Consider the following 15,818-nt stretch of genomic DNA (forward strand, 5'->3'; position numbering starts at 1 on the left):
TTTGAGTTCCTGTCCTGACTTCTTTTGACAATGAACTGTGATGTTGAAGCATAAGCCAAATAAACCCTCTCCCCCCCCCCAAAAAAAAAAAAAGTATCAAAGCCTAGCCAGGCAGTGGTGGTGCACATCTTTAATCCCAGCACTCAGGAGGCAGAGGCGGGTCGATCTCTGAGTTCGAGGCTATTTGGTCTAGGAGTTCCAGGACAGCCTGGGCTACACACAGAAACTCTGTCTCACAAAACAAACAAACAAAAGAATTAAAGCCTGTTTGATTTCACCACAAAGTGGTAATGCACAGCACTTTTAACTCCACACCCAGCACAGTACTATCACCAGCCATAAAAGACCACAAAAAAAAAAAGAAAGAAAGAAAGAAAAAAAAAAAAGGTAAAAAACCAAAGACCATCAGGATGCAAGGGTCCTGCAGGAGACTCTGGCACAGCTCCACCCCACCTTCAAGCCTCGCTCAAGAGGAAGAGAAATCCAGACCAACCCAAATACTCACCAGCAGGAGATAATTCACTTCAGAAAGCCAGAGCCAGTCCAAAGAGGCAAGGGTGAACGAAGTGAGGACAAGCAGCCACTAACTTACACAATTTTTAAAATTTATTTTTATTTTATGTGCATTGGTGCTTTGCCATAGGTGTTGGATCCCCTAGAACTGGAGTTATAGACAGTTTTGAGCTGCCATGTGGGTGCTGGGAAGTGAACCCAGGTCTCCTCTGGAAGAGCAGTCAGTGCTCTTAACCACTGAGCCATCTCTCCAGCCCCCTACTTATACAATTTTTAAGAAATAACTAAGCCATCATGGAAAGCTCTGGTTGTCATCTTGGGGCAAAGACAAGGCTGCCAGGGGGTTCCTAAGATTCCAAACTGCTGAGGTTGGGAAATGGGGATGGCTGTACCAGCAAGATGAGGGCTGAGTCCCCAAGGCAGGCTGTTCCCAGCACGGGGGTCTACCCAGAAGAGGCTCCCAGTGGTGGGTGGTGAAACCACTGCTCTAGCAAACGTTAAATTCTTGATCATTTTGAACAAGGGCCCGTACATTTCCATTTTATACACAGCCTCAAACGCTTGGTTTCTAAAGGACAGCATGTTCCTCTGCAACCTGCTACAGGCCTCAGAAGGACTAAGTTCTAAGACCCACAGTATGGTCACAAGACTCTAGGGTGTAACAGGGGAAGGCAATAGGGTGAAGAGCGAGGGGGATAGCGTATGCGAAACTAAGGGGCCTTCTTAGAAATGTGAGGGGCTGAAAGCTGCCGGGTGGGGTCCAGATAGTGCAAATGACTTGTTTCTGTTTTTTGATATTATTTCTGTGTAGCCCTGGCTGTCCTAGAACTCACTGTAAACCAGGCTGGCCTCAAACCTGCTTCTGCCTCCCAAGTGCCTGGATTAAAGGTGTGCACCACCACAGCCCAGCGTCCAAATGACTTTTTAATTCTGTAAGGTGTGATGTGTTTTATTAGACAGGTTTCTTGTGTCAACTTTCTGTCTGCAATCACCAGGTGTCTCCCTCTATTTTTCACCTTATTTTTTTAGGCAAGATTTTCTCACTGACCCCAGAGCCTGCCTATTTGGTGAGACTGGCTGGCCAGCAAGCTCTAGGGACCCTCTGTCTCTACCATCATGGCATGCACTACCTCACCTGGTGTTTTTTATGAGTCTGGGAATTCAAACTCATCCTCACATTTGTGCAGCAACGTTTACCAACAGGGCCATCTAGCTCCTCAGGCCAGGAGAAACATCTGGAAACTGGCTCCAAATCTACTTCAGAAAACAATCAACCACGCCCGTGGTCTTTGCCACGCTCTCCAAATTCTCCTCTTCCCCGTGGGCTCCTAGAACCAGTGCCTTTGCAGAACCGTGGGAAGACACACTTGAATCGGACCCGTCTTGTGAGTGGAAGCGACCAAATGGCACAGCTAAATTATCTTTTAAAAGCTTCAATGCGTATGTTTCCAACAACCTCCTGCTGGTTCAATCAGGAGCAGATACGAGGGCAGTGGTCACCTCTGCCCTGTGAACGGCCACACAGGCAGGGCAGTGTCTGCTGGCAGAGTTGATGTTAGGTGCCCATGGGAAACCAAGTGTTAGTAGTGTGGACACGGGGGTCCGGAGGAGGGGACTTTGGAAGGGCAGGAGAGCTCATAAGTTATGGAGGGGGCAAAGGGCACCAGGGAACAAGATGGAGACACACCCACTCGGGGCAGGCTGGAAGGAGGCCATCGGTCAGGAGACAAAGGTGTCTCTGCAACTGCAGGTGGCTTCCTGAAGACCAGCAGCAAGGGACAACACCGGGTTGTCCATTTTCTGGGTTTCATCACTTTCGGTTGTGGCTAGTGCTTCCTCAAGTTTCTGGGGATAACAAAAGCCTGCGGCGACTCCTGCCACCCTGGAGCAGACCACCTCTGAAAACGCTCACTACCACACATGAAGAACAGCTGGGGAGATGGGTTGGGCTAGGCTTTGGACTTCTCAAAGGTGTTGGGAAGATCAGAGGCTAGCAGCTGCCAGTCTATGCCCTAAAGGATAAGTGAACACATGTGATTTGGGGGGTGGGGTCTCAAAAAAGCAGGTACCACATGGAGTTAAGGGTGGGAAATAATGAGGTACAGAGCTAGGGAATTTCAGCACATACCTTTGGTCTATGCTGGGAGAGGCTGGTACATACAGAGCAAATGGTGGCAGGCAGGCAGATGCGATATCCACTTTAGGCCCTGTGGCCCAGGTGCTCTGTGGCCGGAACAAAGTGGACAAGGAAGGCATCCTTGATGCTCCTGACGAGGGTATGATCTCTCTTTACCTGGCTCTACCCACAGTGGGAGGGCAGTGAGATGACGCTGTCCAGATGAAGCCTGCCTGACTCACCCTTCTAGCTCTACCCCGGGCTTTTGCTTGACTGGACCCTTCTGCCTGATGACTGGGCAGGCCTGGCAAGGTCGGCTAACTCACCTTGAATTCAATCATGGTCTGCACAAAGCCAGGCTTAGGGGAAAAAAAAAAAAACCATACTTCTCTGACCTGTCGATTAAAAGAGTAGTGGCCATTCAGTGGTGTTGGAACCTTCCAATGGCCAAGGTCTGGTCTGTAGTCTCTCTCTAAGGGCCACTATGTATGACTGGTGTCCTATGAGCTGGAGTTCCATACCTAAGGCCATTAGTTTCCACAGATGACTACTGAGGGGCTCCCAAACTCCCATGCTGGGTCACAAGACAGCCCTGAGCCCAGTTCTGTTAGTCAAGCTTCCACCATGGATCTACAACAAAGCAGCTTCTCTGCCTACGGGAAAGGCCACCTCTAAGTCCTGTCTTCTGGTGGCTTTGTCCTATCCTGGCCTTATACAATGCCTCTACCAGAAGGTAGATCCTTCTCCTCAACAAAGGGTTGGGGAGCCAGTGAGGCACCTCTCTAGGTTGTTGAGAGTTCAGAAAAATGACAACTGGGGCCAGAGAGAAGCTGCCTGTGCCAGTCTTATGTTGGGTGACGAGGGTGACTGGAGACAGATAAAGTAGCCATAGGTCACACAACTTTGGGGGTTCCTTGCTCGGGTAACTAGCATGAAGAGTTGGACAAGGACATCCCTGAGTCCTTGTCCAACTCTTTGCAAAACCTCGTATGGAAAAGCAAGAGGAAGTTAGGCAAGGCTACTTCCCAGTTGGAAGTCCACCCAGTGATCCAGAGGTTGACCCTGCAGTGATGTCCACAGCCTGGGCTGGGTATGACTCTGTTCCCACTCTGCAGACCATCCCTGCAGCCACAAGGGTGAGCTGGCCCTGTGATGGGCTCTGCTCCCCACAGGGACAGCAGGGAGCCACCCGGGTGCAGGTGGCAGCCTGCTTTCTCTGGCACAAGGTCTTCTGTATGTGCAGTGGGGAATCTTGGGCTCTCGACTGTGAAGGGATAGACTGTAGACCCAACACTGAGAGCTCAGGTATGTTGGGGCTGTCTATCTGACAAGTCAATTTTCAGTCTTAAGAAATAAAACTAAAAGCCGAGTGGTGGTGGTGCACACCTTTAATAATCCCAGCACTCGGGAGGCAGAGCAGGCAGATCCCACTGTGAGTTCAAGGCCAACTTGGTCTACAGAGTGAGTTCCAGGACAGCCATGGCTACACAGTGAGACCCAGTCTCAAAAAAAAAAAAACAAACACAAAAGAGAAAGAAAACCAAAAATAAAGCACTTTTTAACACCTTGAACAGCTGAATCTGAAGAGGAAGAATATGGATTTTTTTTCTTCTCACCTGGCAGTGACTGTAGAAACACTAGGCAAGACTGGGAGGAGGCACCCACCCCAGGCTTCCAGACCACACCCGCGCAGTGTCTTCTGGTGCCCGGTAAAGGCTCCTGGGCAGTAAGCTGTTTCAGACATCTACTCTGCAGACCTTCAGGCGGGTAGGGGAGATCAACTGCAGGTGGCCATAGCCAGTCCTCATTCTGGGAGTACCCAGCTTTGCATTGGGGCACCGCTGAGCACTAGGCCACTGACCCAACAGGAGAGCTTACTGGGGACTGGCCAGGTTCTGTACTAGCTCCATGCTTTTTACTCATAAAAGGCCATTCAGTTCCTGGCTGAGCTGGCTGCCAGCTGGCCCGATAGAGGAGCAGATTTGAGGTGGGGTGAGGGTCTGTTCCCCAAGCACAGTGTTCTGGCCAGTGAGTTCTCTGCACAGCAGCTGACGCCTCCTGGACATATTTCCACACAGAATGCTTGACTGTGCTCACTCCTGCACTCTCAGGGCCAATCAATGAAGATGTCTTTTTTACTTTATTTATTTATTGGAGGGTTATTTCTGGTCCCAGGAATTAGATGGGCCATTCCAGTGTTCTTCATTCATTTAAGAAGCTAATTTTCAAGCCCACAGGCCCTGCCTATTGAGAGTAAGCAGGGTCAGTGATGGATCTTCTGGAATAGGGTAGAGCACAGGCAAGAACAGTCGGAGATCTGAGTGGATTCTGAGTCAGATGCAGGATTATGGACTGGTGAGAGCCTGTATCCTAAGGGCTTGGGAGCCTGGTAAACCGTGAGAGGGGATGGTGCTGGCTAGTTTTAAGTCAACTTGACAGCCACAGTCATGAGAGGAGAGAATCTCATTTGGAAAAGTGTCTCCAAAATCTGGCTGTAGACAGGCCCATAGGGCATTTCCTTAACTAGTGGTAAGGGAAGACCCAGCCCATTGTGGGTGGTGTCATCCCTGGGTTGATGGTCCTGAGTTCTATAAGGAAGCAGGCTGAGTAAGCCATGAGAAACGAGCCTGTAAGCAGCACCCCTCCATGGCCTCTACATTAGCCCAGCTTGAGTCCCTGCCCTGACTTCTTTCAATGATGGACTGGAATGAGCCTTTAGGGTACAACAGAAGCCCAGAACCTGCCTGAAATAATACAACTGATTAATTGCTTATAGATTTTTCTTTCTTTCTTCTTTTCTTTATTTTTATTTTATTTTATTTTTGGTTTTTCGAGACAGGGTTTCTCTGTGTGGTTTTGGTGCCTGTCCTAGATCTCACTCTGTAGTCCAGGCTGGGCTCGAACTCAGAGATCCGCCTGGCTCTGCCTCCCCCAAGTGCTGGGATTCAAGGTGTGCACCACCACCACCGCCCTGCAGAATTTCTATATGTAGTGACAGCCCAGATAAGAAATAACCCAGAGAATTCCGTTTTGGTGTTGACTATGTACAGGAACTCAGGACTCATGGCTAGAAGTCAAAGATAATAATCACTCAGAAGTGTCTTGGCAGTGAATGTTACAGACAGACCCAGACTTGCTTAAATACAGATTTTATTGCAAACCAACACCAAGGAGCCAGAGCAGCTTTGTAGGCCGGACACTCAACTCTCCTGGGTCTTTGGACAAAGGGGGTGGAATCACCCTGCCTTCCTCAGACCTCAGCGGGTGGGATTTAGAGACCAAATTGTGGCTGTCATGTCTAAAAAGAGAAAACAGGCAATATGCCAGTTTCAGTGGCTGGGTGAGCCAGGGCAGTCAGTGCCTTAGGACAAAGAACTCTCTACTTGGCTGGCTGGGATTGAGCCCCACTTTGATGAGGACGTGGATAGAGCAGCCGCCACCCCACCATGCACTATACATGCCACAGCAATCACTCAGAGCACAGGCACCTGCCCTACGGCCTACACCTAATACTGTTCCCCAGGCTGCTTTTCTACACCGGCTTCTTTGTGGAAATAGGGCAAGGACAAAGGAGAAATGCAACACAGAAAATAAACCATGCCGAAGGAAGGGAAGTTGCCACAGAAATGAAACATTGTCCCAAATAAAAAGATGCAGGGCTCTCCCACTTCAGTATTCTTCCCTAAGACCACCCACAGGATGAGGGTCGAGAGAGAGCCAATAGGATTACAGAGGAGACTGGAAATACATACACACCATGAGACTTCCTTCATTAGGCAGGACAGCTTGCATTGGAGCAGGCATGTGCAAACCTAGGACCTTGATGGAAACTTCAGGAACAAGTAGCGCGCAAGTGTCCGGGGATCTTGTGAATGTGACAGATTCTTCGCCCAAGGGTGACCTCTTCAGAGAGGTCATCAACTTGGTGACCAATGTCCAATCACAAGCTCAGACTCCAGAATTGCTCTTTGGGGCCCACTACTCTCCCCTGACCACAACTGTGGTCTATGCAGACCCACAGATTAACTCCTAGTACGGACGTCTTACAAGAGCTGCCAACTGTAAACCAGAAACCCCTCAGATGGCTGCAGTGAGCCAGTTCCTGTCTACACAGTTGACGGAAAGCTTCTTGAAATAAGTCCTCAACCTGTTCTTCCAGTGGCTCCTTCCGAGCATATAGAAACGACACTTGGTACAGGGCTATTTCCAGAGGGCAGGCTGCTGTGGCTTTGGTGAGTGTTAATTCTTGCTGGCTGTATGGTTACCAGAGTACAGAAACCTGCACACACACACACCAAGACAGAGCCAGACAAATGGAGAAGCCAGGCGGCAACAGGCACAGACAGGGCCCTGTAAAGGGTTGGGACACCTGGGTTCCTGCTCCTTGGTCAGGTCTTCACACCCTGGCTGAAGGTGGTCTGCAGTCACAGAGGCTCTGAGCTCCAGGGAGCAGTCTGGTGATCGGCACAGGGGAATCTTTTTTGTTTTTGAGACAGGGTTTCTCTGTGAAACAGTCGTGGGACTCACAGGAATCTTCATTTTCTTACTCAATTGTAGTTGCCTTCAAGCCAGTGGGTCAGTTTTCCTTCCCGAGGCACCCTTCAAGGTCACGGCCGCTGAGGGAGTGTGGGTGGCACAGGCGGCCCACAGACTACTAACATGCTGTGATCTCTTCCTGAAGGCACACCCAAGACGAGGGCTTGTATGGAGCAAGTAGTGGTGTCTAGGCTCGGTTCACCTCAGCGAGAACCAAAGCCGGGCAGCTGCAGTCAGGAGACGTCTCCTTGCCATGGCTGGGCCAAAGGCCAGAACCTCAGAATTTCTCCCAACATCTCCACCAGGCAGACAGACCCCGCCCGGGTTCTGCTGCGCTGCCCATGAAGCTGAGGCTGGCTAAGTGTATTCACAAAGAGATGAGCAAGAGTGGACACACACACACACACACACACACACACACACACACACACACACACACACACACACAGAGTCTCAACAGGTGAGGTCCCACAGCAGCCTAGAAGCAGCTCCAAGGCCATGCCCCTCTGCCCTCTGCCCTCATGCAAGTACTTGGCAACACACTTCAACTTAGCTTTGTCTGAGAGCCCAGTCATTCCTCAGCCCCAGTCAGAAGACAAGCAAGCAGAATAGCGTCAACACAACAGCAAGCAGAGACGGGAGGAAGGAAATGCTGCCTGTAGTGGCTGGTTGCTGTGGAGACAGAGCACGGCTCCCAGTGTGCTGGGACATGTCCCTCCCTAACTTCAAACACCTTTGTTTAGTGTTGGCCGGCCATCGGGACTACCAGGAAGCAGCTGGCCGGGCACCTCCTCCACAACAGCCTGAAGGTGCGAGGTCAGCAGGGGATGCCTGGTTCATCAGGAAAGAAAAGATGAGGACTGATCAGGAGGAGCGAGTCCCTGACACGCAGGGAGTGAGGGAGCAAGGTCTCCACCTCCCCAACGATGAGGGTTTCCTTTCCTTCTGTCATTAAAACTGCACAGCCCCAGGGGAGATGTTGAACATGGCCGGGTCGAATCGCTGGCCTCGGAAGGGAGAGCCTTCAGCATCCCACCCCTTCTTCAGCATCTCATGGACTTTCTACAAACAGAAAATAGAGAGGTTAAAGGAGATCACAAGGCACTGCAGGCTTTCTCCTAGAACAGACTGCCTGTAGGCACAGAGCCATGCTGCCTCCTCAGGGCTTGAGGATTCACCTGCTAGGACCAACTGGCCAGAGTTCTGCAGGCCCTGCAGCGGTTTGTGCCCAAGGGCGGCATCCTGTGACTGACAAGTCCTCTGCAAGACTCTTCTCCCCAAACTGCATTTCTAGCTTTCCAGCTTCAGCCTCCAGTAAAGCAGTAACTGCTCTGTATGGTTCATCTTCTGTTCCTTTCCCATTAAGTCTATCCAAATTCCACAGAACCTACAGTAATCTCCAGGGAGATGATTAAGATAGGAAGGGGTGGTGCCTCAGGCCCACAGGGACACAACTGAGGTGCGCAGGTGTTCTAGCACCCCTTTCCCAAGGAAGTTCTTGTCGTTGAGAAATGCTTCATCAGACAGTATAGGTTTGACCCAAAATGTGATGCTGCAGAGGAGGGAGAGACCTCAGAGCATCCAGCTGTGGAACGGGCAGTCAGAAACACCCTGCTGCCTTTTGAGGACACAGCGAGAGCTGATGGACTTAGCTCCTCCCAGCCTATGGCCTCTGCTGGACTATCGAGCCTTTCAAGGTCAGAGGCAGATTGGTGTTGTGTAGTTACAGCCAGGACGAGCAGGGAGGCTGTGCCCCTGAGGGCAGCACCTGTACCTATGCTGATGGGCTAGCCTTCCTCTGAGCATCTGCCTTCCTCAGCTGCTACCACAAAGGTGCCCTAGGACAGGGCACTCTCCCTGTCTTCTGACCACAAGAAACCACAAAGACTAACAAGATGTGCGGCTAGACATTCCCCCCAGTGGAGGGCCTGCTGCAGACAGCCCCGCAGACCAGGTGCGGAGGTCGGATGCTGCTTCCCTTATCGCAAAGATGACAGACTGGAAGTAGAGTGGACAACTGCCACTGTCAGCACAGTCACTGGATTCTCAGAACGATGGAATGTTACACAAAACTCAAGCTTCCTGCTGAGAGGTTTTGTTTGTTTTTAAACCTCAGTGAAGTAGCAACAAGCACATCAAAGATACTTAGTGCACAGCAGACTCCCATCTTTGCCCATGAGATGGGTGACCTGGACAGTTTCAAACAAACCCAAGATGAGACCAGCCAGATAACCAGAGCCTCAGCCAGCTGCAGGGTGAACAACAGCTCTAAGACCCTGGTGGCTGGGTGGGGACCCACTGTAGCAAGCCCAGAGGGCAAAGGGCAGGCTGCGAGGTTGTTTTCACAATTGAGGGAGCCCATGATGCCCAGATAAATGCTCAGCTCTTTCTGCAGAGCACAGGTCGAGATCAGACCATCCTGTGTGCCACCAAGTTCACTCAGGAAATGCTGGCACCTGTCTGTGCAATGGCAGTCACTGTTGGAGGTAAGTGCCGCCAGGCTGGAGGGATCCTGGACAGACACATCAAGTACCGACAGTGCAATGGCACCTGCGCACCTTCAACCCCTTCAGATGAACACCTGCTCGAAGGAATCTCACTAGGGAAAGATGAAGAACATTCCATTTCCACTTTGGAAAGAAGTGACATAATGGCAACATTAAAGACTTCGAAACGACAGAAGAAGTATATTACCACTTCAAAATTAAAATGCTGCGAAATACAAAGCACTAGTGGCATTAGAAGCACAATTTAAAATTCTGGCAAATTTAGAAAACTTCAAGTTTACACCATAAATGGGCATCACTACAGAGCACGTTGGGAACTGTGGCTGCCAATGCGCATAGCAGATGGAGGCTGATAGAAGAACCTGGCCCCATTTCCATTCTCGCTCTCGTAGTTAGGACTGGCAATCCCAGAGAAGTGACCTCAACCACCCACAAACCCCCTGCATATGAGTATTGATTAAGTGGCTAACCTGCTATATCAGGAAAGCCAAGCCCATGGACCTCCCTTTCTAGTTCTGTTTCTTTGTTCAATAAAAGAAGGTGCTAAAGATACTTTACATGGAACCCCAGAGTGCTGTACACTGAAGATGTGTCTCCAAAGCATTTCAAGCCTACAAAGGAGCTGAGACTGACACCAGCCAGGTGTGGGACATGCTAGAGTTAACACAGCACTAACAGCTACAGGGCTGTATCACGACTATTCACAGCTAGAGGCTTCCCCGGCCATCCTGATTAGTTCCGCTCTGGCGAGGGAATCACACTGTATTCTACCCATGCACTGCTGGCCCTAGGCTCCTTGAAGGCCTTGCTGGGGCAGCTCATCTGGACAAGCACATTATTTCCTCTATGGTTCTTGCCAGGTCCACGGCAAGTCCACAGCAGAATCAATGTAAACTCAAGACAAAGCTCTTTCTACTAGACCATAGCATCTTCAAGGTTTTCCTTGGTGGTGGTGTTCAGTCTCCTCGGTTTCTCAGTGTTGGATAATAAACAGCTGTGTGGAAGCTGCTCACCAGCCACGGACAAGTCTTCTATGCACAGTTGTAAGAACCTTCCGCTCCACACTCAGGTTTCTGCAACGTCTTGTGGGCAAAGAGGGCAGTCTTCATAGAAAGCCAACACAGGACACCCCCAAAGCCTTGCCTTTAGACTGAGCCAGCTTCCCAGCAGCAAGTCAGGCATGGGATGCTACATTAAGTGTGTATGTGCACAGTGCACACACATGTTTAGCACTGTTATTTTTTGATCCTTTTGTTAGCATGTTTCAAACTAGCAGTGAGGCTCCTGGAGGCCAGAACCTTCAGAGAGCTGCCTTCGTTTACTGGAGATAAGTTCACTTCCCTCTTGCCAACCCTGAAGAGTAGGCTGGGAGGTAGCCACCAGAACAAGAAGATCTAAGACCTACAGGGATGGCAACAAAGCAGCCAGCTCCTGCAGAGGACCATTGTTGAGACTGAAAACCAAGGCTGAACTGTTGTTCTCTGGATAAGATCAGATTCAAGAGGCTGGTCTCTTAACTCCTCGGAGACAGTCGCATGCTTGCCCTCACTGATGCAGACTGAGTGTTGTCCATCTGTCCTTGAGGAAGAGATACTAGGCCATGCCAGAGGGCATCAGCACCAAGGGAAGAAAGGAGAGCTGTGTATGCCTGCAAACAATGAGTGCAGGGATCCAGGGGAAGGAAGAAGACGGGGTGGGGGCGGGGCGGGGGCGGGCCCTGCACTGCTGCTAACTCTAGACAAATGACAATGGGTTGTTGTCACTTGTGTGTCCTGCAAGGGATGCGATCCCAGGGACCTTAAGAATAAGAGGTGCCAAGAGCTGTAGTACTTCTAGCTTCTCTAAAATCTCAGTTACAGTCTACAGAAGGCTTCCTGAGGTTTGGCTAATGCACAAAGCAGTTCAAGCCATAATCATTATCTATTCTAGTGTTTCTCTACAACCAACACCCAGGCGTGGCATCTAGGGAAGGCATGAAGAACACTCATCCTTGGTCTCTCCAGTCTGTGGCACAAGCTTCTCAGTGGTACTAGGTGGCTCCTCCTTTCACCTCACCCAGGATGATGGAATCTGCATTCACCTCTCCACTCCAGAGAATACTCTCTATTCACCTTACATTCACATCTGAGTCCTTTTGTGGACAAAGCCCTGGTCCTGGACACAGGAGTGAGCAGATCCATAAGGACTCAACCGTAAGGCAAAGGGTCACAGACAGACCTTCTGACCAGTGGACAAAGGCCACCATGACCGGATTACACTGTGACCAAGCAGGTCTGGCGATCTCTGCTAAGGTGAAGACTCTAAGCTTCCTAGTTGCTGCCTAAGGACCTCTGCGTACATGGACCCACAAAGATGTCTTTCCCCTCACCTCACTCGGGGGCAGGACAGAGACGTAAACCCCAGCCCCTCTGCTAGAGCTGCTCTGAGGCACAGTACATACTGAGACATCAAAAATTCAACCTCCTCATTGTGAAAAACAGACCATCTAATAACCAGGGCTGCTGTGCAGAGCCTACAGCCAGTCAGCCTGCCCTGCCCATCATAGCACACGCTTAGGACACGTCCTGCTAGGGCTGGGGGAAGAGGTAAAGACGAAGTACTGCTTCAAAGGCTTCTTGCCTTTACTCACAGGGACATGTCCTTGAAAAGACACTCCAGTGGCCAATGCAGCAGAAGAACCTATCAAAGACACCTGTTCTCACGTACAATGCTACTCTGAAGGGAAGGCGGGACAATTCACACAACCCATGAAATAAGGCTCCTTCAGAGACAATAGGGAACGCACACTAACTCCTCTAGGGTCCTGAGGGCTGGCTTTCTGTGTTTTCGTCCCAAAAACACACCGTTGGTGATCCCTGTCTGACCCATGCTTCGTCTACACCCACAAAAGCTAAAGTGCTGCATGGCTGGGCATCTGACAGTGAAAAGAATAGGAGGCAAAAGCCTTTCTTCCCTAAGTGGCTACTCTCAGGATTCCTATAAGGAAGGACAAACGTGTTTATCTAAGCAATCACTCTTTGGCACCAGAAGCCTGCCCCTGGGCACTACACAGGTCAGACCCAGCCCTCTGCTCTCCCAGAAGCTGCCGACCTCACACGCTCTCATTACAGCCCCAGCACTTCACTTCACCCACCTACCTATTGGCTCTGCATTGGCTGTTGTAGTCAGAACCTAAGTGGGCCCTGCAGCCTGGCCCTCCCTCCTCCCACCAATGGGGCTCTAAGGCTCCAGTGGGAGCCATCAAAACTAAACAATTCTAGGCCACAGTGTGGTCAGGGCACATCTACAAACACTCTCAAGCTGTGATACCAGAGCTTGCAGCTCAGTATGAGATGTGGCTGAGTAGCAGTGTGCAGCTGTCCTCAGGTAAGGAATAGAAGACATGAGCAACTGGGCTCTCCCAGGCAGGACACTGTAGAACTGCAGCAGGGACTAAGCCAGGACGGACTTATCTTCATGGCTTCTTCCCCACCAGCATGACCCACCCGCCTGCAGATGGTACAGGAGAGCCACGGTGCTCATACCAGCTCGTGGCTCTGCGGCTTGCCCTGCAGCTTCTGGTGGTAGTCAAAGGTGAGTCTGTCCAGGACGGCCTGTTCCTCCTCGTCCACAGTGGCCATGGAGCGCTCCTTGTTGATCTTGTCGATGTCAATGGGCTCTTCTCCCTCCAGGATCGCATTCCACCAGTACTCGCCAGCCTTGCTCAAGTTCACCTGGGACAAGCAGGGAAAAAACTATCAAGCATGGCAGGAAACAGCCCAAGTCACTAGGGAAAGAAAACTTAGCACTGTGGACAGGGCCGACTAGGGGACAGGCATCCTGGGCTGGGGGCAGAGCAAAGTATGCGAGTGGCAGATATCCCAGGCTGAGCTTAGACCTACACAAAGGCAAGGTGGCTGTATGAGTAGGTATATGAGATCACACAGGAACCTCTGAGGCGGGGGTCATGTTGAAGGCATCCTGTAGATACTAGTCCTTGGAGTCAGCATGCTGTCTACCACATGTGCTCACACTTACTAGGCAGACATTGTTTTCTAAAATTCTCTGATCCAGCAGGACCTAGCCCTGGGCTTTCCCATGCTGCTGCGTCCCCACCATGGAAAGCCCTGCTTGGTAAGGTCTTGTCTCTGCCCAGCTCAATCAAGTTCCTCCCTTGGCAATGATCTTTCTTTCTTCCAAGAGCAACACGCAATCTCCTGCTGCCTTTAGGGGAGGTGGGACTTCTGAGATGAAGGGTGTAACCCGATAAATGACAGAATCTTTAAAGAGTCCTCCTATGACTAGGGGCCCAGGTGCCTGTTCTTCCTCCTTGGTACCTACAGGAGTCCTCCAGCCCCAGTCCTTACTTCCAATGGTCCTGAGAGGAGCCCAGGAGGAGCTGAACTCAAGCTGCAGGATAGTCTAGATGCACTGTGGTCAAGCACAACAGTATCCTGCAGCAGCCCTTAGTACTGGAATCTGTAAAACTTATCCCATGAGCACAGAAACTCAGAAGCCAAGTGGAACTTTCGCAAGAGTAGAACAGAGAACATCAGAGGCATCTTGCAAAGCTGGTATTCAAGGGCAAAGCTGCTACTGTCACAGGACACAGTAAAGACGCAGGGCACACCATTCCCCGAGGCTCCAGGTCCAAGGGACACACACAAGACCCTGGAGGCACTGGCAGTCATCCTTTATGGTCACTGGCTGGACTCATCAGAGTGGGGCAAGGTGTGATGTTGCCCACACTGGATGATGGCTCTGACCGCAGGACAAAACCGTTCAGTGCTCACAGAGGGGGTAAGTGTAGCTGGCATTTTCTTTGGACCACCAATCAGCTACCAAATAAAGACACAGAGACTTAGTAATTATGAGTGCTCAGATTAGCTCAGGCTTTTTTAACTTAATTTAACCTGTTTCAATTCATCTATGTTTTGCCTTAAGGCTTTGTACCTTTCTTCCATTCTGTATGTCCTACTTTCCTGCTTCCTCCGCGTCTGGCTGGCTGGCCCCTGGGGTCTCTTCCCCTGACCCCCCAGTCTAAATTCCTCCTCCTACTTAACTCTCCCTGCTGGAAGTCCTACATATACTTCCTCCCTCGCTATTGGCCATTCAGCTTTTTATTAGATCAATCAGGTACCTTAGGCAGGCAAGGTAAAACAGCAACACATCTTTACATAGTTAAACAAATATTCTGCAACAGTTAAGGGCTGCTAAGGATGACCTTTAGAGTCCTGGGGTCGGTCCACAAGAATACTGTTATCTAGGAGGATAGGCTAACCGTACAGGAACGGTCAGTGAAGGTTTTCAGAAACGAGTAAGAAAAACAACACGAGAATTTGTATAATCATGACACGACATCAGTACCTCAAAACTTCTCCTGATACCCAAAGCACAAGGGAATAAAAACAGACAAGAGGTGCTGGAGAGATGGCTCACTGGTTAAGAGCACCGGCTGCTCTTCCAGAAGACCTGGGTTTAAGTCATAGCACCCACGTGGTGGCTCCCAAATGCCTCTAACTCCAATCCCATGGGATCTAACACCCTCTTCTGGTCTCTGTGAGCATTGCACATATGTGGTGCAGACACACATGCAGGCAAACACCCACCCACACACATAAGAAAGAAAAACCACCTGTTTTTAAATAGGGGAGAGCACTTGCCTATGGAGGCAGCCCCACCAGTAAATGACTTCTGCTGTTTGGTCCCCACCTTAAATAAAGCTATTCTAGATAGCCTGGCCCTCTGGCCTAAAACTGATGTGCAGCTTATGAGGTGGGAACCCTAAATAAGCCCCAAAGACCCTAATGCTGAGAATTCTGTTCTGAACCAAGCTTGAGCGGTGAAGAACCTTCGGGTAAGGAAGCTTTCTCTACTCCAGAAGAGACTCTGAGGTGCTTACAGAACTGCAAACTGCAAGAAAGAGGGCCTTCTGTCCTTAGGAGTAACAACCATGAGATCTACAATAATAGACTATCAGAAGCCCCAGGCCCTGGAACACACACACTGGTGTGCTATCTAAGATAGAGACAGAACTGGTAAGTGAGGGCTGTGTGAAGCGGAGCCTCCTTCCCTACCAGCCCACCAGTAAGCAGCACTGCGGGGGGCAGACCGAGCCCGTCTGCAGTTCAGTTACTGCTAGTAGACCTTTGTCCCCCACAGAGCAG

General features: G+C 50.5%; 1 protein-coding gene across 2 annotated transcripts in view; it reads right to left on the reverse strand.

Moving 5' to 3' along the window:
* Window positions 1–5,762: 5,762 nt before the first annotated feature.
* Nudcd3 (NudC domain containing 3) overlaps window positions 5,763–15,818 on the reverse strand; it is a 97,032-nt gene continuing 86,976 nt past the window's right edge. The window contains exons 5-6 of one of the 2 annotated variants that reach the window (XM_006972997.4): window positions 13,197–13,385; window positions 5,763–8,227 (exon numbers count right to left, since the gene is read on the reverse strand). In XM_006972997.4, the coding sequence (XP_006973059.1) occupies window positions 8,117–8,227; window positions 13,197–13,385 (300 nt within the window). In that variant the 3' untranslated portion in view covers window positions 5,763–8,116. The remainder of the gene's footprint in view (window positions 8,228–13,196; window positions 13,386–15,818) is intronic. The other variant, XM_042285646.2, reaches the window with a different exon arrangement.

Source organism: Peromyscus maniculatus, chromosome 10, assembly GCF_049852395.1.
Source record: "Peromyscus maniculatus bairdii isolate BWxNUB_F1_BW_parent chromosome 10, HU_Pman_BW_mat_3.1, whole genome shotgun sequence".
In the NCBI taxonomy this organism is placed as follows: Eukaryota; Metazoa; Chordata; class Mammalia; order Rodentia; family Cricetidae; genus Peromyscus; species Peromyscus maniculatus.